Genomic DNA, 27772 nt, shown 5'->3' on the forward strand with positions numbered 1-27772 from the left:
TAGCTATGGCAGCACCTCACTTCCAGTTTCCAAAATCTGTGTGGCCCACGGGATCAGTGGCCTCTCTGAAGCACAGGGGCACAGGTTAGAACCCCTGCCCGGCACGGTGGGTTACAGATCCAATGTTGCTGCATCTGCGGCATAAGTTGAAACTGCTGCTCAGGTCTGATCCCTGGCTGGGAACTCTATATGCCCTGGGACAGCCAAAATAGAAAAAGGAAACAAAAAACAAAAAAAAACCCAAATTGTGACAGTCAAGAACCTGGAAGGTGGTTCTGGCTCAGGGCTCTCGTGAAGTTGCAATCAATCAAGCTGTTGGCCAGAGCTGCAGTCTCTGAAGACTTAAGTGGGGCTGGAGGTCCAGCTCCAAGCTTGCTCCCGTCACTGCTGTCAGACTATAGTTCCTTGCCACGTAGGCCTCTCCATGAGGCTGCCCAGACCAGGGCTGCTTCCTCCATGTGAGCAGTTGAAGAGACAAGACAGAAGCCACAGTCTATGTAATCTATCTCAGAACACATCACTTATGTTGAATTTTACAGCCACACAGACCAGTTCTGGCACATGTAGGAGAAGACCATGCTGAGGTGTGACAGCCAGGGCATAGGGGTCACTGGAGACCACCTGGGGGCTGCTACCACATTTCCTAAGTAGCATAGTTACTTTGTAACTTTCACAATAATCAGTTTTTCTAAAGCATCTAAAAATGAGGTCTTTTGTTTTTTTAATCTATAGCATATACACATAGAAAAGTCTGCCATGATGTTAGTCATATTCATTTCTTGATACTGAGATCACGGGTGATTTTTGTTTTTGTAACTGTTTTGAAGTACTTTTTCAAGAGTTACTGTTGTGCCTCAGCAGGTTAAGAACCTGACTAGTATCCAGGAGAATAAGGGTTGAATCCCTGGCCTTGTTCAGTGGGTTAAGGATCTGGCGTTGCCACAACCTGCAGCAGATTCAGCTCAGATCTCGGATACTGTTATGGCCAAGGCTGGCGGCTATCCATCTCATTCAACCCCCAGCCTGGGAACTTTGGTATGCAACAGGTACAGCCCTAAAAAAGACCAAAAAAAAAAAAAAAATTTTTTTTTTACAATCTACAATAAGAAAAGTTTTTTTCAATGTGAAGTATTCCTGAGATAAAAAAGTTAAAGATTGAGATAACTTATTCTCAAACATTTTGTATTAAGCGCTACTAGATATTAGGAACTTCTAGGGGGACAAAAAAAGAGATACAATCCTTGTTTTTAAGGAAATATTTATTTGAGGAAACAAAAACATAGCTTTATTCATTTTTAGGGTTACACCTGCAGCATATGGAAGTTCCCAGGCTAGGGGTTGAATCAGAGGTGCAGCTGCCGGCCTACACCACAGCCACAGCAATGCCAGATCTGAGCCTCGTCTGTGTGACCTACCACACAGTTCATGACAATGCTGGATCCTTAACCCACCAACAGGGATCAAATCTGCATCCTCACGGATGCTAGTCGGGTTCTTAACCTGCTGAGCCACTATGGGAACTCCAGACATAGCCGTAATAGAGTGTAATAAATTCTACAGAATAGGAATAAAGGAACATTAAGTAAAGGGCAATACACAGAGGAGCCAAGTTAAACCAATTCCTTAAGAAAGAGAAAGGGAGTGGCTAGAACAAAGAGCCTTTTATATCAAACCTGGAGTTTGGACTTGGCATAATATTGCATGAATGCACCATTATAGGAGTATAAACTGGAAAATGAAATGACGGACATGTTTAAAATATTCACCTACACTTTAGCATTTTCCTTATCTTATTTTTTAAAATATTGACCCATCTGGAATGTAAATGTTACAATTCAATGCAAGGCAAATGAAATAAATCTTAAATATTAGTTAAGTAAACTTTAATACAATGTTTACTATTGAAAATGACTTCAGGAGTTCCCACTGCAGCTCAGCAGCAACAAAGCCAACTAGTATCCATGAGGACGTGGATTTGATCCCTGGCCTCTCAGTGGGTTAAGGATCTGGCATTACTGTGAGCTATGGTGTAGGTCGAAGACACAGCTTGGATCCCGCACTGCTGTGGCTGTGGCCTGCAGCTACCAACTCCAATTCCACCCCTGGCCTGGGAACTTCCATATGCCACAGGAGCAGCCCTAAAAAATACAAAAAAAAAAAAAAAAGACTTTAAAGCCTTAAAAGAGCTTTGAAAAGTCTTTAAATTTCTAGAAATACAGCAGAATAAGCATTCCTGCTTATAAGACTGAAAAGAGTTTGACCGAATTGCCAAATGTTCAGCGTGGCAAGACAGACTGATGAGGCAGGAAACAGTCTTATGACTTTTTCAACAAACTGATAAATGGCATCAGCTAAGAAAAATATAAATTAATGACACTGTATACATTTCTACCAAGTTCTCATTTGGTTTATTATAAGATGGCACACTCCCAAAATGATCACATCAAGAGAGCAATCCTCTTCTAATTCTTTATGTCCATTTATGTTCCCATGGAGATCAACACTAAAGTGTTTAAGGGAATTCCCACTGGGGCGCAACAGGAGAGGCAGCATCTCTGCAGTGCCAGGATGCAGTTTTGATCCCCGGCCTGGCGTGGTGCGTTAAAGGATCTCGTTGCCACAGCTACTGTATGTAGGTCACAACTGCGGCTCAGATCTGACCCCTAGCCTGGTAACTCCATATGCTTCAAGGATGGCCAAAAAAAGAATGAAAAAAAAAAAGTGTTTACTGCCTTGAGCTAAGTCAAGGTAGGGCACAATTTTAATGTGAATCCTTTATTGTCCTGTAAGGCCACAGCACAACTGATTTCATGCAGAACTGATGGTCTGCATTTCTTAACTAGCTGCTCTGCTCCTTCTCTTCCACGTTGAGTATGGTATCCACGGTTATTCCTAGGTCCTGCAGGGACCAGCCTCCCTCCACTTCCAGAAGCCTTCTGGGAAAGGAGGTGGCAAGGCTGTATAGGGATGGGTGGTACCCAATTTTCATCATCCAGTCAAACAAGACCTAAAAGACAAAAAGCTTAGTTATCAAAAACTGTGCACAATGGTGTGTCATCTCTAGATGACGATGCTACTTCATGACTGTTTCACTGTTAAATTACACCTCTCAGAGTTATGAAACAGAACTTTCAGACCTTTCAAAGGAACCTTCCAGGGTTTAGAGGGAAACAGCATACCATGAATTTTAAGATGTGAATGACCTTTAACACCTTTTATTTCAGAGAAGGTCTAGGGACTATCGGCTCCTACAGACAGCAGAATATTTAACAATTATGAAAGCTCCAACCACAGGGAATGGAAAGATTATTCAATAACAAGGTTTGTGGCCTAGTGGTTCAAGATCTGGTGTTATCACTGCTGTGGCTAGGGTGAGATACCTGGCTAGGAATTTCCACACACCACAGGCAAAAAATAAATAAATAAATAAATAAATAAATAAATAAATAAATAAATAAATAAATAAAAAAGTTAAGAACAAAACATTAGTATTTGGGAAGAAGTTACTTATTTATTTGATTTTTAGGGCCCCACCTGCAGCATGGGGTCAAATTAGAGCTGCAGTTGCCAGCCTATGCCACAGCTACAGCTGCACCAAATTTCCCACCCACTGAGCAAGCCCAGGGATTGAACCCACATCCTCATGGATACTAGTTGGATTCGCTTTCACTGCACCACAACAGAAACTCCAGGAAAAAAGTTACTTAGATTAGAATCTAAGCCAAAGTCCACATCAAAATCACCCAGGAACTGTCACAACAGACCTGTCCAGCTCCCAGAGACTCTGCCTTACGACAACCCAATTTTCAATGAGCCTTCCCTATAAATGCACAGCATTTCCTGTCATGAAGATTCTTATAGTAATTGTCCAGATTTCTACCTATTATTTCCTAAAAATAATGCCAGCCAAAGGATGGTTCTTGGCTTTAGGAAGAAAGCTGAACAACAGAATGTTCTCCGAAGATGCTGGTGTATCAGTGATAGGTAATTCCTGACTTCTACCATCATCCCTAAACCTACTGTTATTCCTTGTAATAAACAGACATTATGTCATATAGTAACCGTAATCTTCCAATATATGAATATGCCTTAATTTAACCAGTCCCTAAACACTTGGGCCGTTAATCATCTGTCTTGTTCCCAAAGAATAAATTCTCATATAAATGAAATTATTTAGTCAAAAGATATTTAAATATATACCGTAAGAGTTCCCAGATGGCCTAGAAGTAAGAATCTGGTGTTGTCACTGCTGTGGTATGGGTTTGATTCCTGGTTAATTATTCCACAGGAACTGTGATTCAAATTATATTCACATGAACAATTAATAAGAATCCTTGTTGAGTTTCTGCTGTGGCACAGTGGGTTTAGGATCTGAAATTGTTTCTGTGATGGCTCAGGTTGCTGCTGAGGCACGGGTTCAGCCTACAGCCCAGCACAGTGGGTTAAGGATCTGGCATTGCCACAACTGTGGTGTAGGTTGCAGCTGGGGTTTGGATCGATTTCTGGCCCAGGAACTTCCATAGGCTGTGGGTGCACCCCCCCAAAAAAAAAAGAATCCCTATTATCCCACACACTGCCCCAAACTGGGTACTAGTCTTTTTAATATTTGATAATCTAATAGGTAGAAAATGGTATCCATTTTAATCTGCACTTCCTTGATTCTAAGTAAGGCCAAACATTTTTTTCTAACTTAGTTTTTCTTCTATAGGAGATCTTCATGTTTTGTTTTTATCTGCTATTCCACTGAGGTATTTTTCTTTGATTTGTAATAAGCTCCTTATAAAAAATAATTTTTCTGAATTTTTAACTTGATGAAAATTTCCTCTACAGAATTTAAAAATTTTATGCAGTCAAATCTACCAGTATTCTCTATTATGGTTTATAGCATTCTTTTTTCTTGGGGGGGGGGGTGGCTGCAGTATGCTGCAACTTGATGTGGGACTGATCTCAGTTCACAGACCAGGGATTGAACCCAGGCCACAGCAGTGAAAGCAGTGAATCCTAACCACTAGACCACAAGGGAACTCCCTGGTTTATAGCATTCTTGACATAGAGGGCTATATACAACAATCAGGATAGAAAATTACTTAGATATACATTTTTTGTTTCTTTTTGGATATGCCCATGGCAATGCAGGAGTTCCTGGGCCAGGAATTGAACCCATGCCACAGCTGCACCAGAACCACAGCAGTTACAATGCTGGATCCCTAAGCTGCTATGCCACCAGGGGATCTCCCATTTAGATATATATTTTAAATATTTTAAATATATAATATATATATTTTTTAATGCTGCATCCATGGCACATGGAAGTTTCCAGGCTAGGAGTCAAACTTAATAGTAGAAATGCACAGAGTTCCTGTCGTGGTTCAGCAGTTAACAAACCCTACTAGTATCCATGACAATGTGGGTCCGACCCTTGGCCTTCCTCAGTGGGTTAAGGATCCAGCAATGCTGTGAGTTGTGGTGTAGGTCACAGACACAGCTCACATCCTGTGTGGCTGTGGCTGTAGCATAGGCCGGAAGATGCAGCTCCAATTCGACCCCTAGCCTGGAAACCTCCATATGCCACTCGTGCAGCCCTAAAAAGGCAAAAAAAAAAAAGTAGAAATACACCAAAATATTAGTAATTGGTTTTGGTATCAGACTGCAGGTTGAAATTGTTTTCTTACATTTACACATTTTCCAAATTATTGTTAATAAACACAGTTTTGTTTTCAAAAAGAAAAAAAGAGTCTAGGAGTTCCCATTGTGGCACAGCAGTTAGCGAATCCAACTAGCATCCATGAGGACAAGGGTTCGATCCCTGGCCTGGCTCAGCGGGTTAAGGATCTGGCATTGCTGTAAGCTGTGGTGTAGGTCACAGACTCGACTCGGATCATGAGTTACTCTGGCTCTGGAGTAGGCCGGCAGCTACAGCTCCGATTGGACCCTAGCCTGGGAACTTCCATGTGTCAGGGGTGCAGCTCTAAAAAGACAAAAAGACCAAAAAAAAAAAAAAAAAAGTCTATTAGAACAAAACAATCAAGCTCTAAAGAATAATCTGAAAACTACACATAAACTATAGGGCTTAGCTTAATACTCCATCAGGGATAATAAGAACAAAGTTAATACCAGTTGCTTTCTAAAGATTTGAAAGCATCTTACCCACAAGCTATGAAAGTATAATTTAAAAAAAAAAAAAAAGAAAAGAAACAAAGGAAGAACTGAAAAAAAATTGAAAGCAGAAATCACAGTTTGCAAAGGCTCAGCATGACTAATTATCCAAATTTCTGCCACGCAGGATACCTATAAATACCATTTACCCTCCCCTGATGGGAGAACAGAAAACAGACAGCAACCCCTCCCTGCATGGGGATAAACTGTAGCCAAATTCAACAAAAATATTTCTCCAAATATAATTTCCCTCACCTGTGAACTGCAAGACTTAAAAAACCTTCTCCTCAGGACACGCCCACTGGGACATCGGAGAGCAACAGTCACGACCTGAGGAATACAAATGTGCAGATGAGAATTCCAACCCATCGACCTTTGCAATTCTAAACCACAACCGCTAGGAAACACCTGTTCATAATTCTTGTTTGTTTGTTTGTTTGTTTTTTAGGGTCATACTTGTGGCATATGGAAGTTCCCAGGCTAGGGGTCAAATTGGAGCTACAGTGGCCAACCTACATCACAACCACAGCAATGCCAGATCCCAGCTGCTTCTGTGACCTACACTGCAGCTCATGGCAACACCAGACCCATAATCCACTGAGCAAGGCCAGGGATCAAACCTGAATCCTCATGGATACTAGTTGGGTTTGCTACCGCTGTGTCACAAAGGAATTTCCACCTGTTCATAATTCTAAGCGCTTGCACTGGGTTTTTAGGAATATAGCTATGAGAGGTGTAAGCCACCGCTAAGGTCCAGATAAAATTCACCCTGACCACAGAAATAATTCTGCTGAACCTGAAAAACATCTTCTGACTAAGGAGACCCGTGGCAGAGCCTTCCAGAGAAGACACCAGAGACGGAAGGTGTCTGTCTGCCAAGACAGTATCAAGACTGTGGCTGGGCTTTGGAAGTGACCCACCAAACCAAGACAATCAGGGCTACCTCCAAGTCCGCAGACAAGACCGACAGGAAACTGAAAGGAAACACAAGTTACCCAGCCCACTCCATCACTGCAGGCTGGGTGCCATGCCTGAATCATGCTCACAAATGAGAGATTAGCCTGGACTTGGCGCTGGATGCTGCGGCTCTAGGGGATCCTCTCTTGCAAGTGGCTCTTGCTTTGTCTGCTTTACGTATTGTGTTTCCCCACAATCATTCCTCTGATAAAACAGTTAAACAGCTAAAAAGACCTTGCAACCTATTAGTATATGAAACATCATTCTAAAAAGAAAAAATGGTGAGGAGTTCCCCTATGGCGCAATGGGATCTGTGATGTCTCTGCAGCACCAGGACGCAGGTTTAATCCTGGGCCTGGCCAGTGGGTTAAAGAATCTGGAGCTGCCCCAGCTGTGGTGTAGGTCACAACCGTGGCTTGGATCTGATTCATGGCCCAGCAACTCCATATGACACAGGGGCAGCCAAAAATAAATAAATAAATTCAAAAATATAAAGAAGAGGAGTTAGTAATTTATTCTGATGTTCATTATTTACTGTCAGAAAACCCTCTGCAATGGTCAACATTATCCTAACTGTCCTGGGACCTTTGTTCCTGTTGGCCTCGCAGTTTGCAGAAATGGGGTTTTATGGCACTACTTACCCCCTTCAGGAAAGCCATGCTAGAAATTTTTTCCCTTTTTTTTTTCTGGCTTTTTAGTGCCACACATGTGAAATACAGAAGTTCCCAGGCTAGGGGTCAAATCGGAGCTGTAGCTGCCTACCCACAGCAACTCAGGACCTGAGCTGAGAGTCTGCGACCTACACCACAGCTCATGGCAACTCCAGATCCCCAATCCACTGAGTAAGGCCAGGGATCGAATCCACATCCTCAGGGATACCAGTTGGATTCGTATGCTGCTGCGCCACAACAGGAACTCCCTAGAAAATATTTCCATTCGGGTAGGTAAGGTATTTGACTCATATCCAAATCAGTGAAATCTTGAGCTGTCATTATTTCTACTAAAGAAAAGTTTTATAATAAAGAAATCACAAAACAACAATCACAGATGAAAAGCCAATTTTGCTTATTTTTAGAAACAATAAAACAACTTTTACAGAAAGGTTATGTTCAAACTTTAATGACCTAATAGGGGAATTAAAGCCAAATATGTTAAGAGAAACTAGGGTTAAATACAGTGAATTAATGTCTATTATGATTAGATAAATACTTGAGAGAAATACATTATCATTGCTTGTATGCTAGCTATTGTTCTGTTATTACAATCAGTGTGAAAGGTGGGTATGCAAATTCTCCTAATATTGCTGACAGTCTAGCAGAATGCCATACGAATGGGTAAAAGGCCTGGGACACAATGCAAACTGAAAAATAAATCACTATCCCTAACAGATTGTTAAATGAAATCTAAATGAAAAGTAGCAGCAATAATTAAATTTTGGTTCCCAGGTACTCCTTAGAATGAAATAAGACAGCATACGATAATGAAAAGAGATGCTGTGATGATGTACAAAATTGTTTTCAAATTATCTTAAATTCTACAGTCTTTTCAATTTAAAAGTAGGACAGTAACATATGATGACTATGCTATCGTGAATTCTAGAGTACCATGAGTTAGTTTCTTCTCTCAATTAAAAAATCTTATTCTGTGGCTGGTTATAATACAAAATTCCTAACAGGCACTTAAAAAAAATCAAGGTATAGGAGTTCCCACTGTGGTGTAATGGGATCAAAATCACAAGCCAGCCCCTTAGAAGACAAAAAAGAAAGACTGCCAACAATCCCAGTGAGTGCTTCTCCTGAGGACATGAAAACCTCAGTAGACCCAGCAGTAATGAGTTGAAGGATATGTTTAAAAAGCTTCTACTTTCATTTTGCTCGGGGCTCCAGATTTTTTCAAATAATAGAAAGCACTGTTTTCTTCCACAGTTATTTTCATAAAGATTCCTATGTTAAGAAGTTCCCGCTATGGAGCAAAATGATCAGCAGCATCTCTGCAGCACCAGGAGGCAGGTTCAATCCCTAGCCCAACAAAGTGGGTTAAAGGACCGGATGTTTCCACAGTTGTGGTACAGGTTGCAATTACAGCTTGGATCTAATCCCTGGCCCAGGAACTTCCATATGCTGTGGGGCAGCCAAAAAAGAAAAAAAATTCAAGGTATAATGCTTAAGAATTGTACTGATTATGTCTCAGATCCTCCCTCCTCTATCAGAAGTCCATCCTAGGAATTCCTGTTGTGGCTCAGCGGAAAAAAATCTGACTAGTATCCACAAGGACACAGGTTCAAGCCCTGGGCTCACTCAGTGGGTTAAGGATCCAGTGTTGCTGTGAGCTGTGGTGTAGGTCACAGATTCAGGCCGGATCCAGCACTGCTGTGGCTGTGGCATACCAGCAGCTACGGCTCTAATTCAACCTTTAGCCTGGGAACCTCCATATGCCACAGGTGCAGCCCTAAAAGACACACACACACACACACGCACACACACACACACACACACAAAAGTCCATGCCAACCATTAGTTCACTCATCTATATTAGTCTGCTCTAAATCCAAGAAGGCTTCAATGGGATCCAGGCCACAGCTTCAATCTATACCACAGCTTGTGGCAATGCCAGATCCTTAACCCACTGAGCAGGGCCAGGGATTGAACCTGTGTGATTTGAAACATTGAACCTCATGGATACTAGTTGGGTTCATTAAGGCTGAGCCAGGATGGGAACTCCCTGACCAAAGTTTTAGAAAGCCCACATATCCTATCTCTGTCTGATGAAGTGGGAGGGGCTTTAAAATACAAGCTCAGCAGACAGCAGGCTTTCAAAATAGGACTCAAGCTGAGGAGCCAAATTCAAAGCAAGACCAAATCACAGTACAATCACATAAACACTGTACTATCTTCTTCCTGAAACCAAATTCAGGTAAGACATATTTATGTAATGTTAATGAAAACAGAAAATATACTTTTCAAAGAAAAAGAAAAAGCTTACTTCTTCAGCTGTTTCAGGAGGTTCTTCAGGTAAATCGAGAACCTAAAGAAAAGTAAGTATTTAGTAATAGGTATGTGAACAGTTTGAAGGAGAAAAATATAATCTCACTAAGAAAGTTTCTTTCAATATGGAGTTTGGACATATCTAAGCTTAATGAATGAATTCTTTTATTTTTATTTATTTTTATTTTTTTTATTTTTTTGTCTTTTCTGCCATTTCTTGGGCTGCTGCCACAGCATATGGAGGTTCCCAGGCTAGGGGTTGAATCAGAGCTGTAGCTGCCAGCCTATACCACAGCCACAGCAACACAGGATCCGAGCCGCATCTGCAACCTACACAACAGCTTATGGCAACGCCGGATCCTTAACCCACTGAGCAAGACCAGGGATCAAACCTGCAACCCATGGTTCCTAGTCGGATTCGTTAACCACTGAGCCACGATGGGAACTCCCTGAATGAATTCTTTTAATATAAATGTATTAAAAGTTTAAAATGAGAATAAGAGTCAAACATTTCTGGGTAAGCAACTTTATGCTAATAATAGGACATAAAAGTGGGATTTGAGATGACAGCTACCAATCAGCACACATTTAAAGAACTGTGGGTTTATGATGTTACAAGACAGCATACAAAAATGGATAAACTACATTTTTTTTTTTTTCCATTTTTGGCCGCCCCGTGGCATACGGAGTTCCTGGGCCAGGGATCAGATCCATGCCACAGTGGAGACCTAAGCCGCAGCTGCAGCAACACCAGATCCTTAACCCACTGAGCAAAGCCAGGGACTGAACCTGCATCACAGTGCTCCCAAGACACCGCCAATCCCATTGTGCCACAGCGGGAACTTTTTTCTTTTTTTAAGGAAGCAGAGAATATTTAAGTTCAATAAGACCTCCAAATTATTTAGGGTCATATGTAGAGAAATTAAGATGAGCACATATATATTTTTCTTCATCAGCGTCTTCTAGGGGACAGGATAACAACCATCCACTTTGGTTGCTTTCATGATTTACTCATGTTTCCCTGTTCCTGTTAATCTATTAAAGAAACAAATGTTCAGACCATTTTCTCTCATTAAAGCACTTGTTATCTGAGGTTGCAGGTTCAATCCTTGGCCTTACTCAGTGGGTTAAGGATCTGGCATTCCCGTGAGCTGTGGTGTAGGTTGCAGATGCAGCTCGGATCTGGCGTTGCCGTAGCTATGGTGTAGCCGGCAGCTACAGCTCTGATTCGACCCCTAGCCTGGGAACCTCCATGTGCTGCAGGTGCAGCCCTAAAAAGACAAAAAAAAAAAGCACTTGTTATCAACAATTTCACCGCCAGGAAGGCTTATTTTTTCACTACCAGAGATTCCATGTTTTATAACATTTCATCTAACAAACATTAAATTGCATTTATTGGAGTTCCCTTCATGGCTCAGCGGTTAACAAACCCGATTAGGATCCATGAGGATGAGGGTTTGATCCCTGGCCTTGCTCAGTGGATTATGGATCCAGCTTTGCCGGGAGCTGTGGTGCAGGTCGCAGATGCAGCTAGGTTGGCGGGTACAGCTCCAATTCAACCCCTAGCCTGGGAACCTCCACGTGCTATGAGTGCAGCCCTAAAAAAAAAGACCAAAAAATAAGTAAATAAATAAATTGCATTTATCAAACAAATCAGTTGTTCACAATGGAATACTAGTCAGCCATAAAAAAGAACAAAATGCCATTTACAGCAACATGGATGGAACCAAGACTCTCATACTAAGAGAAGGAAGTCAGAAAGAGAAAGACAAATACCACATGATATCACTTATACCTAGAATCTAATATATGGCACAAATGAACCTACCTACCTACAGAAAAGAAACAAACTCATGGACATGGAGAATAGACTTGTGGTTGCCAAGGGGGCAGAGGAGGGAGTGGGATGGACTGGGAGTTTGGGGTTAGTAGATATAAACAATAGCATTTGGAGTGGATAAGCAATGAGATCCTGCTGTATAGCACAGGGAACTATATCTAATCACTTGTGATGGAACATGATGGAGAACAATGTGAGAAAAAGAATATATGTATAACTGGGTCACTTCACTGTACAGTAAAAATTGACAGAACATTGTAACTCAATGATAATAACAAAATTAAAAAAAAACAAATTAGTTGTTTTTCTTTGGTATCAAAAGCATCTGTGACAGTCAACTAAAATTTACCATTAGCATAAGATAATTTATACTATTAACCAAAAGATAAGAATCTTGAATTTTTAATTATTCCATAGAGTTCACTAGATCTTTTTGAAAGATTAGAAATAGATCAATGACCTGTTTCCTGTACTCAAGCTCCATGAAGTGACCAGGAAATTGTAGACTGAAAGGCAGTACATTAGAAAATACTTTCAAGAAATTGATAGCTTACCAGCTTTCCCCAAGAGTCAGTAAAAAGACTGATTTCAACTTTAACCAGCTCCAAATCATAGTCAACTCAGGGATTAAAGATGTAAAGAAGGAATAAAAACCTGGGCATTGTTCCAAAGTGAATAGTTGCTAACCCATCCCCTGGAAGGGCCACTGAGAACAATGATCCACTCATGTTAATAATATTAGCCACTCACTCAATATGGCTTCATCATGCCTTAGGTACCCATGGGGATGTTTCCCTTAGTAAACATTTCATTTTTTGTTTCTACGTAATTAAATTACTTCCTCAGAAAGAACTGAGTATATTCGGAGTTCCCGTTGTGGCCCAGCATAAACAATCTGACTAGGATCCATGAGGACACAGGTTCAATCCCTGGCCTCACTCAGTGGGTTAAGGATCTGGTATTGCCATGAGCTGTGGTGTAGGCCGGCAGCTATAGCTCCAATTCGACCCCTAGCCTGGGAACCTCCATATGCTGTGGGTGATGCCCTAAAAAAGCAAAAGAGTATTTTCTAAATTCATCATCATTTATCTTCCTAGATACCTTCTAAGTTTGGTTCAGAACATTAATATGAATATTAAACAGGCAAGGTGATTCTTAATGAAGTTGATAACTTTGTAAGGAAGTGGGAAGACACTATTTGGATTAATAGACAGTCCTAATCTTCCCTCCACATATCATCTCACCCACAGAACAATATTCTTACTGCACACAGATATAGCTCAGTGAGTAGGCATTAAGCAGTGAACCTTCTTCTGAGTGGGCTGTGCAGCAGGTGGTGAAACTCTGGTTAAAAGCTTAGGCAAGTTTCGTCTCTTTGCTGCTTCTCTGTTTGATGTTTCAGAAGATGTCTGACTCTCACTTTCAAGCACCAAATCTTCATCACCCTGGTGAAAAACAACAGACAATTTCTAAAGAGATGCTCTTTTTTGACTTAATTCTATTTACAATGGTTATTTCTTTTACCCTGGTGGCATTTCAGTAGAAAATACAATAAAGTCATTATCAGACTCAGAAATGTAAAGCATTATCTCCTTAGACAAAAAACAAAACAAACCCAGGAGTTCCTGCTGTGGCACAACAGGATCAGCAGTGTCTCTGCAGCGGCAGGACCTGAGTTTGATCCCCAGCCCAACCCAGCAGGTTAAGGATTTGATATTGCCACAGCTGCGACATGGGCCACAGCTCCCACTCAGATTCATTCCCTGGCCCAGGGAACTCTATGTGCTGTAGGGTGGTCAAAAAAACAAAACAGGAGTTCCTGTCGTGGTGCAGTGGTTAATGAATCCGACTAGGAACCATGAGGTTGAGGGTTCGATCCCTGCTCTTGCTCAGTGGGTTAATGATCCGGAGTTGCCGTGAGCTGCGGTGTAGGTTGCAGACGCGGCTCGGATCCCGCGTTGCTGTGGCTCTGGCGTAGGCCGGCGGCTACAGCTCCGATTCGACCCCTAGCCTGGGAACCTCCATATGCCGTGGGAGCGGCCCAAGAAATGGCAAAAAGACAAAAATAAATAAAATAAAATAAAATAAAATAAAATAAAATAAAATAAACAAACAACCCATGGAGCTTAACTAACATCTTTTATTTATTTATTTTGTGGCCACTTCTTCAGCATGCCAAAGTTCTCAGGCCAGGGACTGAACATGTGCCATAGCAGGAACCTGAACCACCACAGTGACAATGCCAAATCCTTAACTTGCCGTGCCACAAGGGAACTCCTTGACTAATGTCTTTTAGAAACTACCCTTATCCAGCTCTGGAGCTCCCTCTGAAAGTATAAGGCTAAGAGCGAACATTCCATTTTAACTGACCCCTAAGATTCTCAGTAGAAGAGAGAAGAAAACCTGAATGATATGCTTTCCCCCCTTCAGTAAAGGAGGCAAAGCAGTGCAAGGGATTATGCCTTAAAAGGCTGTGAAAATAGAACATGTCTGTAAAACACAGGGCAATATGTGTTACCAGACAATACTTCTACACTTGACTGTGGCCCTAGTACCCTGTCATACATTATACATACTACAGCACTCAAATTCAAATGTTGATCTTTCACTTGAATTAATCACTTTAGGAGGGAAAAGATTTCATTCCAGAAATCACAAAGACTACTTTTTATTAATATTATCTATTAAAACCTTTTCCTTAGCAAGATAATTCACTTAAATATATTCTCAAATACATACTAATTAGCTCAATAATGCCCTTCTTCTACATTTCTACTGACCTTAGAAAAGTTCTCACAGAGTTCCCGTCGTGGCGCAGTGGTTAACGAATCCGACTAGGAACCATGAGGTTGAGGGTTCGATCCCTGCCCTTGCTCAGTGGGTTAACGATCCGGCGTTGCCGTGAGCTGTGGTGTAGGTTGCAGACGCGGCTCGGATCCCGCGTTGCTGTGGCTCTGGCGTAGGCCGGCGGCTACAGCTCCGATTCGACCCCTAGCCTGGGAACCTCCATATGCCGCGGGAGCGGCCTAAGAAATAGCAAAAAAGACAAAAATAAATAAATAAATAAAATAAAAGTTCTCTCTCTTTCCTTTCTTTTTTGGCCACCCTGTGGCATATGCAAGTCCCCTGGCCAGGGATTAGATCCGAGTCACAGTTGTGACCTAAACCACAGCTGCAGCAATGCCAGATGCTTAACCCACTGTGCCAGGTTGGGAATTGAACCTGCATCCTGCTGCTGCAGAGATGCCGATGATCCCATTGTGCCATAGCACAAACTCCAAAAGTTCTTTTTATCAGACTAAACACAGCCACCATTTTGGAGTTGTTTTCCCCATTCTTTTACTCTACCTGAGAATTTGGTGGAAGGAGCATGGGGAATGGAGTCAAAAGATAGTGATGCTGAACATTACTGGCCAAACTGGGGCTGCCTCACTGCAAACAACGGGTTGGACCACTTCTCCTTCCACTCTAACATTCCAGTTCTCATGTTCTTCCACAGTCTTAAGAGTCTCAATTTGTAACACCAACAGTCTACCTTCTCCCTGACTCTGTTGTCCCCACTAATTAGGTTAAAATATACACTAGTTGTACCATGGAGACATAGCCTAAAAGCAAGGTGCAGAATGATTCATGCCGTGACCACTTCAGAAGGAGATGTCGGAGTTCCCGTCGTGGCGCAGTGGTTAACGAATCCGACTAGGAACCATGAGGTTGCGGGTTCAGTCCCTGCCCTTGCTCAGTGGGTTAACGATCCGGCGTTGCCGTGAGCTGCGGTGTAGGTTGCAGACGCGGCTCGGATCCCGAGTTGCTGTGGCTCTGGCGTAGGCCGGTGGCTACAGCTCCGTTTGGACCCCTAGCCTGGGAACCTCCATATGCCGCAGGAGCAGCCCAAGAAATAGCAAAAAGACCAAAAAAAAAAAAAGAAAAAAAAAGAAAGAAAGAAAGAGATGTGGCCAGCTGAGATCAGGCTATCAACATCTAACATACAAAACTAACAAAAAACATACAACTCAGAGGTGAAGTCACTACACAGAGTAGTTGCATTTTATGGGACCAACTTTCATGATAATTTTCTTGCCCACCCTTGTTGTTTTACAACATATTTACCATTATGAAATGAATATAAACGAATTCTGCTTCACTGTCAGAATCCTGTTTACCACTACCGGATCATTTTCTTTACAAGAAAATGAAAGATGCAGTATAAACAGGAAAAATAAATAAATAAATAAACAAGTCTTTGGGGAGTTCTCATTGTGATGTAGTGGAAACAAATCCAACTAGTATCCATAAGGATATAAGTTCGATCCCTGGCCTCCCTCAGTGGGTTAAGGAGCCAGTGTTTCCAAGAGCTGTGGCGTAGGTCACAGATGTGACTCACATCCTGCATTTCTGTGTCAGGGGTAGGCCAGAAGCTGCAGCTCTGATTTGACCCTTAGCCTGGGAACTTCCATACATTGTGGGTGTGGCCCTAAAAAGCAAAAACAAATGCATAAAAACAAAAACCATCTGAGACAGAAAGGATCTTACACAAAAAATGTATGGCCAGTTTCTCTGTGAAACTGAGTTCCTTTATGAATATCCTTTTTTCTCTGTAAGAAAACTTAATGTTGCAGAGTTCCGAGTCTGACTAGTGTCCATGAGGCAGGTTTGATCCCTGGCCTCGCTCAGGGGGCTAAGGATCCAGTGCAGCTGTGAGATGTGGTGTAGGTCGCAGGTACGGCTCAGATCTGGTGTTGCTGTGGCTGTGGTTGTAGGCCAGCGGCTACAGCTCCAATTGGACAGCTCCAATTGGAGCCTGGGAACCTCCATATGCTGTAGGTATGGCCCTAAAAAAAGACAAAAAAAGGAGTTCCTTCATGGTGCAGTAGAAGTGAATCCGACTAGGAACCATGAGGTTTCAGGTTCGATCCTTGGCCTCGCTCAGTGGGTTAAGGATCTGGTGTCACCGTGAGCTTTGACGTAGGTCACAGACGCGGCTCGGATTTGGCATTGCTGTGGCTGTGGCCAACAGCTGTAGCTCCGATTGGACCCCTAGCCTAGGAACCTCCATATGCTGCAGGTGAGGCCCTGAAAAGCAAAAAAAGACAAAAAAAAAGAAAAAGAAAAAAGAAAACTTAATGTTGCAAACTTCTGCTAGCAAATGACAAAATTATACTCAATGCCAAAGGAAAAAAAGAGTCAAAGGTCAATTTGGCTTTACAAAAAAAGAGCCAAACAGAATGAATATAATGGCAGCTCTTAATACCTTAGATATCTGAATTCTCTCATATAAAAGATGTGATTTAGTCAACAGTTTTCTCAAAAACTGCCCTATGTTAGAGGTTTTTTAGGATCTAAGTTATATATGCTTTTTAGGCACCAAAAGCCACCCTAACTATTCAACAGGCAAATATGCTAAACAAAAACTGATGTACAATCATTATTAATAAAGACCCCTAAAAAAGAGTGGACTAATCATTTGCAATTAAAAAAAATCAATATATGTTAAAGGAAATGCAAATAATAGCAGAATCCAAAATATAAAATGAGAGTATTTTCTAACCCCAAGTTTATGTCCGTTGCTTAACTTCCAGGTTTCACCCGTCATCTGATAAAAGCGTTCTTCCAGCCTTTTCAATTTCATTTCCTGGTAAGGTTTTAGAACATTCTCTATGTATCTGCTGGCCTGTTTCAAAAAAATAAATTAGGTGTTGTTACCATCCATTAACAACCTTATGATTTTACATTTTCTATAAAGTTGCAAATAAGAGCTACGTAAGAGCAGTTCCCATTGTGGTGCAGCAGAAACAAATCCTACTAGTTAGTATCCATAAGGATTCTAGGTTCAATTCCTGCCTCGCTCAGTGGATTATGGATCTGGTGTAGCTATGAGCTGTGGTGCACGCTGGCAGCTGCAGCGCTGATTTCACCCCGGGGAATTGCCCAAAAAAAATAAAACTATGACCAATAATCCTTATGAATATAGATGCAAAAATCCTCAACAAAATACTAGCAACTGAGTGAAGAGCATATTGAAAGGATTATATGTCAATGCCAAGTGTGGTTTAGGCCAAGAATACAAAATAGTTCAACATAAGAAAATCAATCAATGTAAACACATTAATAAAACAAAGGAGAAAAAAGCACATGATCATCTCAATTGATGGATAAAAAGCATGTGACAAAATTCAACCCACTTTCATGATAAAACTATTCAGAAATGAGTAAGAGAACTTGATAAACATAACAAGCACCAGCATTACCATCGTGTCTCAGCAGAAACAAATCTGATTAGTATCCAAAGAGGACACAGGTTCAAAACCTGATCTCACTCAGTGGGTTGGGGACCCAGTGTTGCCGTGAGCTATGTGTAGGTTGCAGATTAGGGTTGGGTCCTGAGTTGCTGTGGCTGTGGTGTAGGCCAGCGGCTACAGCTCCGATTCGAATCCTAGCCTGGGAAACTCCATATGGCGTGGGTAAAAAGACAAAAAAAATATAATAAAAGGAATCTACAAAAAAAATCTATACCTAACATCATACTCAATGATTAAACATTAAGAGTTTTCTAACAGCAGAAACAAGACAAGGATTTCTGCTTTCACCACTGGTATTTAACATTGTTTAGAAGTTTTAGAGCAACAGGGCAAGAAAAAGAGATAAATGATATCCATTTTGGAAAGGAGGAAGTAAAACTATCCCTACTCTCAAATGATACGATTTTATACATAGAAAATCCAAGGAATCCACACACAAAAACAACTAGAGCTAATAAACAATAAGCAAAGCTGATGTATACAAGATCAATACAAAAATTATTTGTGTTTTGTAGTTCCCACAAATGGCTCAGTGGTTAACGGACCTGACTAGGATACATGAGGATGCAGGTTCAATCCCTGGCCTCACTCAGTGAGTCAAGGATTCAGCATTACCCTGAGCTGTGGTGTAGGTCACAGAAGTGGCTTGGATCTGGCATTGCTGTGGCTGTGGCTGGCAGCTGTAGCTCTGATTCAACCCCTCACCTGGGAAGTTCCATATGCCATGGGTATGGCCCTAAAAAGCAAAAAAAAAAAAAAAAAAAAACCCAAAACATTTGTGTTTGTATATTCTAGTAATGAAGAAGTCAAAAAAGAAAATTAAGAAAATAATCCATTTATAATAGCATCTAAAAGAATAAAATACCTAGGAATAAATTTAGCCAAGAAAGTGAAAGCTATATACACTGAAAACTACAAAACACTGCTGAAGGAAATTAAAGACATAAATAAATGGAAAGACACTGCGTGTTTACAGACTGGAAGAATTACTAATTAAGATATCAATACTACTCAAAGCAATCTACAGATTTCAGTGCAATCCTTCACAAAATCCCTAAGCCCTTTTTTGCAGAAATGGAAAGGCCAATCCGCAAACTCAAACAGAATTGGAAAGGGTCCCCATAGACAAAACTATTGAAAAAGAAGAACAAAGTAGGAGGACGCATACTTCCTGATTTCAAAACTTACTAAAGGAGTTCCCATCAGGGCGGAAGCAGAAATGAATCCAACTACAAACCATGAGGTTTCGGGTTTGATCCTGGCCTTGCTCAGGAGGTTAAGGATCCGGCGTTGCCATGAGCTGTTGTGTAGATTGCAGAGGAGGCTTGGATCTGGAGTTGCTGAGGCTCTGGCATAGGCCGGCAGCAACAGCTCCAATTTGACCCCTAGCCTGGGAACCTCCATGTGCTGCGGGTGTGGCCCCAGAAAAAGATTAAAAAAAAAAAAAAGCTAAAACTATACAACAATTGGAATATAGAGGTAAATTTTCATGAATTTAGATTTGGCAATGGATTCTGAGATTATGACACCAAAAGCATGAGTAACAAAAGATATGAAAACTAGACTTCCATCAAAATTAAAAATTTCTGTGCATCAAAGGCCATTATAAAAAGACTACAAAGCAATCCAAAGACTGGGAGAAAATACTTGCAAATCAGGTATCTGATAAGAATTCAATACCCAGAATACATAAAAAACTCCTACAGTTCAACAAAAAGACAACCCAATTTAAAAATGGGCAAAGACCTTAGATATTTTTCCAGAGAAGATATACAAATGTCCAACATGCACATGAAAAGTTGTTCAACATTATTAGTCATTAGGGAAATGCAAGTCAAAACCATGTAATACCATTTCATATGGTTTACGACGAGTATGTGGGGGGTGAGGAGTGTGGAAATAACAAATGCTGTTGAGGAAGTAGAAACTCAGACCCTCAGAAACTACTGGTGGGAATATAAAATGGTATAGCTTATGTGCAAAATAGTTTGGCAATTCCTCAGAAAATTAAAACATAGAATTAACATATTACCTTGCAATTCCATTCTATGTATACACCCAAAAGAACTGAAAACAGTACTCAAGTATCTGCACACAAATATTCAGAGCAGCACTATTAATAGCCAAAAGGTGGAAATAACCTAAATGTCCATCAATGAAGGATAAACAAATTATGACCCATCGATACAGTGAAATATCATTCATCCATGAAAAGGAATGAAGTAGTGATACATGCTACATGAATGAACCCTGGAAAACATCATGTAAGTGAAAGAAGCCAGACACAATATGTCACATGTTGTATGATTCCATTTATATGAATTATCCAGAATAGATCCATCCAAACAGAAAGCAGAGGATGAGATGGAAGAAATGGGGAAAGGAGAAGTAATTGTTTAATGGGTACAGGGTTTTCTTCTGGGGTGAAGAAAATGTTTTGGAACTAGACAGAGGTAATGGTTGTACAAGATTGCGAATATTCTGAATCATACAATTTAAGATGGTTAATTTTATGTCATGTGAATTTGACCTCGTTGATATAAAAAAGCTGGGAGTTGCCGTTGTGGCTCAGTCGTTAATGAATCTGACTAGCATCCATGAGGAGGCAGGTTCGATCCCTGGCCTTGCTCAGTGGGTGAAAGGATCCAGTGTTGCCGTGAGCTGTGGTGTAAGTCGCAGACGTAGTTTGGATCTCAAGTTGCTGTGGCTGTGGGATACGCCAGCAGCTATAGCTCCAACTGGACCCCAAGCCTGGGAACTCTCTTTTGCCACAGGTGTAGTTCTACAATGCAAAAATTTTAAAATTAAAATAATAACAATAAAAATCTGAACACAAACACATAAACCAACAGACCTAAATTTGAAATGTCTGTTTTCTCTATTTCCCCAAAAGTAGCTTTACCTTTTCACCTTGTGCCTCTTGTTGTTTTTTCCTCACAAGTTTTTGCTTTTTCTCATTCTTCTCTTCTTCTTCTTCTAAGACATAAAAACATAAAAGTGCTTTTTTTTTTAAATTCCTCAGTATTGGTAAAGTCGAATGCTATCTTCTCTGAAAGTACTCTGTAGATCTTAACATCTTAAAAAAAACATGCTGCATTTTTCAAATAATGAAAATGAAATACACACAGACAGTTGAAACAAAGAAATCCACAAGCAAGATCTGTAAAGAAAAGGTCTGTTCTGAGATGAAAATTCTCTGACATGTAGTAATATTGTGTTACAGCTTTGGTGAGGAGGCTTCAAGAATAATGATGTGGATTTTTTTCCTGCAGCCACCTACAGCATTTCAGCAGCTCCAAGATAAAGCATGGAAGCCCATTCTCACACGAGGTGTGGTATGCTATGCTGTAGCCACTGGTCACCCCTGGAAATGACAGTAAAAGCAACATGCCTAGATCCCATGGGGGGGGGCAACTCCTATAGTAACTGAACCAATATTAGTTTATAATCTACTGAATGTCAAGAGAAGGGATTTCTGCTGTTGTATAGACCTTTTTTGGAGGGCGGGGGTAGAATAAATTTCATTTGTTAATTTCATTTAATTGTATTCTCCCAAAGAATTATGAATCTTTTAAATATATCCCTAAAGAGTTCTTGTCTTGGTGCAGCAGAAATGAATGTGACTAGGAACCATGAGGTTGGGGGTTGGATCCCTGGCCTCGCTCAGTAGGTTAAGGATTGGGCATGGCTGTGAGCTGTGGTATAGGTCGAAGACGCAGCTCAGAACTGGCATTGCTGTGGCTCTGGAGTAGGCCAGCAACAACAGCTCTAAATAGACCCCTAGCCTGGGACCCTCCATATGCTGTGGGTGTGGCCCTAAAAAGACGAAAGACCAAAAAAAAAAAAATTAATCAATCAATTCAATCCTTGAATAGGAGCATTCCTTTCTGTCAACAGCTTTATTTGTTTCTTGGCAGCAGATGTTTCCTCAAGATTATTAAGGAAAAGTTAGGGCAATAAAGCACAAAGAAAATCAGAAGGTCCAGTCTGGCCTCTAACTTGCTAGGTGATCAAACTTAGTGACCTGAATCAAAGAATATATACATATTTTTTTCTTCCAGTTTTAATGATATAATTGACAGTCATCACTGTGTAAGTTGAAGGTGTACAGCATAACGATGTGATTTACATACATCATGAAATGTTTACCACAGTAGGTTTAGTGAAGATCCAAGATCTCATATAGACACAACATTAAAGAAATAAAAACAATTTTTTTCCTTGTGATGAAAATTCTTAGGATTTATTCTCTTAACAACTTTCATATACAATGTACAGCAGTGTCACTAATATTTATCATATTGTACCTTATATCCCTACTAGGGACTGATTACTAAATTAATTAGTACTAGGGATTAAGTACTAAATTAATACTACTAATTTAGTTTGTTTTTGGGGGGGGTTGCACCCATGGCATGTGGAAGTTTCCAGGCCAGAGCTCAAACCCACACCACAGCAACTACTCAAAGCCGCTGCAATGACAACACCGGATCCTTAACCCACTGCACCATAACGGAACTTCCTAAGTTTGCATCTTTTGACTACTTTCATCCAATTCCCCCCTCCCCTCATCACTTGCCTTTGGTAATCACAAATCTTATCTCTTTTTCTATGAGTTTGTTTCTTCCTCTCCCCACCCCCTTTTCAGCCACATTCAAGGCATAAGGAACCTCCCAGGCCAGGGATCACATCCACGCCACAGCTGTGGCAACACGGGATCTTTAACCCACTGTGTTGGGCCAGGGGTCAAACTGGCAACGCCACAGAGACGGTGGAAAATCTGACAATAATTAGGCATTATGTACAGTCTTAATTACTTATTAGACAGTTTTTGTCTTCAGTGATGATTACATCCCAAAATTATCAAACCGTAAATGTTTCCGAAATGACTTGCACTTCAATATAAAGGTACAACTTAAAGTATGAAAACTATGGCAAGTGCATATTTCCCTTATTTGTAAAACACAGAATGGAGTTCTTGTTGTGGCTTAGCAAATCAAGGACCCGACATTATCTTTGTAAGGATGCAGGTTCGATCCCTGGCCTCACTCAGTTGGTTAAGGATCTGGCATTGCTATAAACAGCAGCACAGGTTGCAAACGTGGCTCAGATCCTCTGTTGCCATGGCTATGGCCACAGTTGCAGCTCCAATTCAACCCCTGGCATGGGATCTTCCATATGCAGGCATAAAAAGAAAAACAAAACAAAATAAAACACAGAATATTTGCCCATAGTCTAATCTATGCAGCAAATATCTTCCCCATACCAAAATACACTTAATACAAAGTTTTAAGAGAAGTTACAACGAGTCATTTAAATCTTCCAACTGAGTACTTTGAAGTATAAAAGATCAAATAATATACCAAAAGAAGAAAAAAATTTCCAAAAATCTATGATTGGGAGACACTGAAACATCCACACTGTCTTTTATGTTTGGGTTGAATAGTGTAACCTTTTAGGATTATGTTTTCATTCACAGTTAGTTTGAAAGGGCTATAAATTAAACACTGCTGATTTTCCTTTCATTTATTTACATTTAAATAAACAGTAAAACAAAACATAATGCACCAAATTCACTATTGACAAGCTTCTTTTTTTTTTTTGTCTTTTGTCTTTTGTCTTTTTAGGGCCATACCTGCAGCATATGGAGGTTCCCAGGCTAGGGGTTGAATCGGAGCTACAGCTCTGGCCTATGCCACAGCCACAGCAAGAGGGGATCCAAGCCACATCTGCAACCTACACCACAGTTCATGGCAATGCTGGATCCTTAACCCACTGAGCGAGGCCAGGAGTCAAACCTGCGTCCTCATGTATGCTAGTCAGGTTTGTGAATCGCTGAGCCACGACAGGAACTCCCTTCTTTCTAATAGGATATAAGAATGTAGTCATTACTTTTAAGATTTATCTGTCCTGAGGTGAATTACAATATTTTTTAAAAGGTCTGTAACACAAACTTTTACTTACAAAAAACAAAATGAAAATAAGAACAAGCATGATTTCCTAAAATTAAGAACACAACTATATATTAAGTGTGAAAATAAAAACTACCAGAATGTAATAAAAAATAAATTATCTTTAACTCTTTTTTTTTTTCCTGGTGTGCCAGCAGCATATGGAAGATCCTGGACCAGGGATCAAACCTGCACCACAGCAGTGGCCTGATCCTTAACCCACTACACTACAAAAGTACTCCAAATTTTCTTTAACTCTTAACAGTAGATACATTTACCACCTGTCGAATAGTTTATAAGCTCTAAGTACCAAATAGCAGTCAGTGCTCCATTAACACAGAGGCAATTTAAAATTAGAGAATTTGGAGTTCCTGCTGTGGTGCAATGGGGTCAGCAGTGTCTCTGCAGCACCAAGTCTTGGGTTTGATCCCTGGCCGGCATAGTGGGTTCAAGGATCTGGCATTGCCTCATCTGCAGTATAGATTGTAACTGTGGCCTAGACCTGATTCCTGGCCCAGGAACTCCATGTGCCTCGGGGTGGCCAAAAAAAGAAAACAAAAACAAAAACAAACAAGAGAATTTGCAGAATATCAGTTAGAAATGATAGTTTCAAATGTATATATAATAAAAATGTACAATTTCTCATAATATTGCAATTTATAGCCCATTTGAAATCGTAACTAAAGTAATGACTACTATCCTTGAAATTACACAGCAAAAAGTAATGGTAAAATAGTTCTCATTGTGCAAAGTTCTAGAATAAATAAAGGAAAGAAATTTCAGTAGAAAACTCTAAAAGAGTAGCATAAACTATAAACTTACCTTTCAGATAAACTTGGGTAGATTTAAACGAGTTAATCCATGAGGTAGCCACCGAAATAATTAATGTAAGAAGAGCAAGCAGTAAGAAAATCCGGCCACACAGCAAAATAAGATCTTTGATTCCTTAACAAGGTTAAAAAAATTACAATTAAATTTTAAAACAATTTTTCTTGGAACTAATAATAAGTACTAATATATTAGCAGATTATTTGTACCAGAACAATATAATAAAAAAGTTAAGGTATGCAACTGTCTTATAATATTTCATATAATTTTCCTGTGGTGCCAAAATTCATCACGACTGTCATTACCAGAACAAGTTTTCAAAAAATGATTCTAGAACATCTTTCAGGAATATAAGTGAATGGCTACATTATAAATATATGACTATCGATAATGCAGAAATCTTGGTTTTCCTTCTGCCCCAAGAAGGAAAGAAAATTATCCACATTAATTGGAAACTAAATCATGATGGTATGTATCATCTTATCAAATTCTATTTAAAATCAGTCACTCCCACTGAACACAAATTCTTATTTCTCACAGTTAAGTTATGCAACTGTGTACTTCTCTAGTTCTCAATGTTTATTCTGTCATTTGTAAATAAAATTACTATACACATATCTGCCCAAAAAAGGGAAAATTCAGTACTTGGTTTTGTATGATTTTGAGAGCCAAGATGAAAATTATTCAGCAAAAAATGTAACAAGTACCTACTGTGTGTAACACAATTTGTTAATGATGAGGGATCCTGGATAAGAAGTTGGAATAAAAATGGTATCTATCCTCTAGGAATTTTTAGTTTTATTTTGTAATTCTCAAAAGACACCAGGTAGAGGTATGCCAACAGCTGCTGTACCTCCGATTTTACCCCTAGCCCAAGAACTTACTAAAGCCACAGGTGTAGCCCCAGAAAGGAAAAAAGAAAAAAAAAGGTGGAGAGAGAGAAGAGAGACACCCTATAGTCAAGTCTGCCAAGAACAACAGAAGCCTAATTTGCCTCACTGCTTCCGCTATACCTTCCTTGCAAAACACTTGTCCACAAAGAATCCAGACTTTTTTAAAACCTTAGGGAAGTCCCTTAACCTCCCTATGTCTGTTTCCACTGTAAAATAGGTTAGAGCAGTACGCATCCTCAAAGTTTGTAAACCAATTTAGAGGAGATAATAACCACGACTTAAGAGTCTAGTTTACAATAAGCGTTCAATGAATGCTATTATCATGCGCCACTCTCCCTACTAGTCTCTTTAATCCAGCCTCAAAGGTCTTCATCCTTTTCCTTCAAGTCACAATTCCTTTTGTCTGGAATGTCGTCCCGCTCCCTCCACCTCCCGCCCTCGCTTTTCAAACGAGTGGCTCCTTATCATTTAAGTCTCTTAAATTCTTCAGAAGGCCTACATCAGCTTGTTTATTTCCTTTTGAGCACTCAACACAATGTGAAAGTCAAGTATATGCTTGCTCCTGTGCTTTCGGCCTCTGTCCCATTACCCGCAAAACTTCACCAGATCTGGAGAGGCACTTTTCCGCCAAGAGAGTTTGCCTCCCCAGGACGGCAAAAGTCTCGCTCCACCAGGGACCCCGCGGGGGAAGAGGAAGGCAGGCGCGGTGCAGCCTGGGCATCGTAGTCAAAGCCGCCCAGAGGAGACGCGGCCGGGAAATTGCACATAGTGTTCGTGAGACTGTTACCAGGTGTGAACGCCAGGAGGCAAAAGCCAGCACTTACCTAGATCTGGGATCCCACGCCGGAGCTCCAGACACAAGAGGGGAAGAGCAGAGAGGAGGAAAATGCCAACCACCCCAAGAGAAACCATAGCGGCGGAAGCGCTGCTTCCTGGCGGAAGCTCCGCCCCTTCTGGTTACGCCTCCCTTGGAAGGTGGAGTGGATCCCTTTCTAAGAGAGGAATTCCAGGAAAGCGCTGGACCCTAAAGCTGTTTCGTTGGTCAGACTGAGATAAACCCAGGCTTTTGAACTCATAATCTGTAACCTGAGAACAAGTGTAGGTCACCTCCCGACGTCACGTGAGGTCCAGGGGAGACGGCCTCGCTGGCACCCGCCCAGCCAAGTCCTGTGAAAGCAAAACTTGGGCTCCTTCGAGGCGGGCAGCCCCTGCCCCTTCGGCTGTCAGACTCTAGAGATTCTAAGAAAGAACTCTAAAGAGTAAAATGAAACAGAGGAGAAAGGATAGGGGCAGCTGATACTACAAGGGGGCAGCCTGGGCCCTTGGCCTATGTCTGTAGTGGGTGACTGTGGACTTTTGAGTCAGAGCTGTTGAGCACCACTTTCTGCCGAAGAACCTTCCTTATCTTCCAAACGGTCCCCAGCACCTTCCTCGGTCTCTGGTTCCGGCGGCAAGATGACTCAAAAGTGAGACCTGGCACCTAATTATGGAGACCCGCTACCCCTTGCTCCGCTCCTTATCAGTTTTGCTAGCAGGTGTTACTGTTTTCCTCTTTTTTTTTTTTTTTGTCTTTTGTCTTCTTTGTTGTTGTTGCTGTTGTTGCTATTTCTTGGGCCGCTCCCGCGGCATATGGAGGTTCCCAGGCTAGGGGTTGAATCGGAGCTGTAGCCACCAGCCTACGCCAGAGCCACAGCAACGCGGGATCCGAGCCGCGTCTGCAACCTACACCACAGCTCACGGCAACGCCGGATCCCTAACCCACTGAGCAAGGGCAGGGACCGAACCCGCAACCTCATGGTTCCTAGTCGGATTCGTTAACCACTGCGCCACGACGGGAACTCCAGGTGTTACTGTTAAGGACTTAACA

General features: G+C 41.0%; 1 protein-coding gene across 1 annotated transcript; it reads right to left on the reverse strand.

Annotated features, from left to right (window-relative positions):
* Positions 1-2381: 2381 nt before the first annotated feature.
* On the reverse strand, positions 2382-26863 carry UBXN8 (UBX domain protein 8). Its single transcript, XM_047772539.1, has 8 exons — positions 26730-26863; positions 25007-25129; positions 21136-21209; positions 17483-17605; positions 13245-13382; positions 10096-10137; positions 6412-6486; positions 2382-3007 (listed from the first exon to the last, which is right to left on the reverse strand). The coding sequence occupies exons 1-8, from the start codon at positions 26815-26817 to the stop codon at positions 2840-2842; spliced, it is 831 nt and encodes a 276-aa protein (XP_047628495.1). The 5' UTR covers positions 26818-26863; the 3' UTR covers positions 2382-2839.
* Between the last annotated feature and the right edge of the window lie 909 nt (positions 26864-27772).

This window comes from Phacochoerus africanus, chromosome 3 (assembly GCF_016906955.1).
Source record: "Phacochoerus africanus isolate WHEZ1 chromosome 3, ROS_Pafr_v1, whole genome shotgun sequence".
Classification (NCBI taxonomy): Eukaryota; Metazoa; Chordata; class Mammalia; order Artiodactyla; family Suidae; genus Phacochoerus; species Phacochoerus africanus.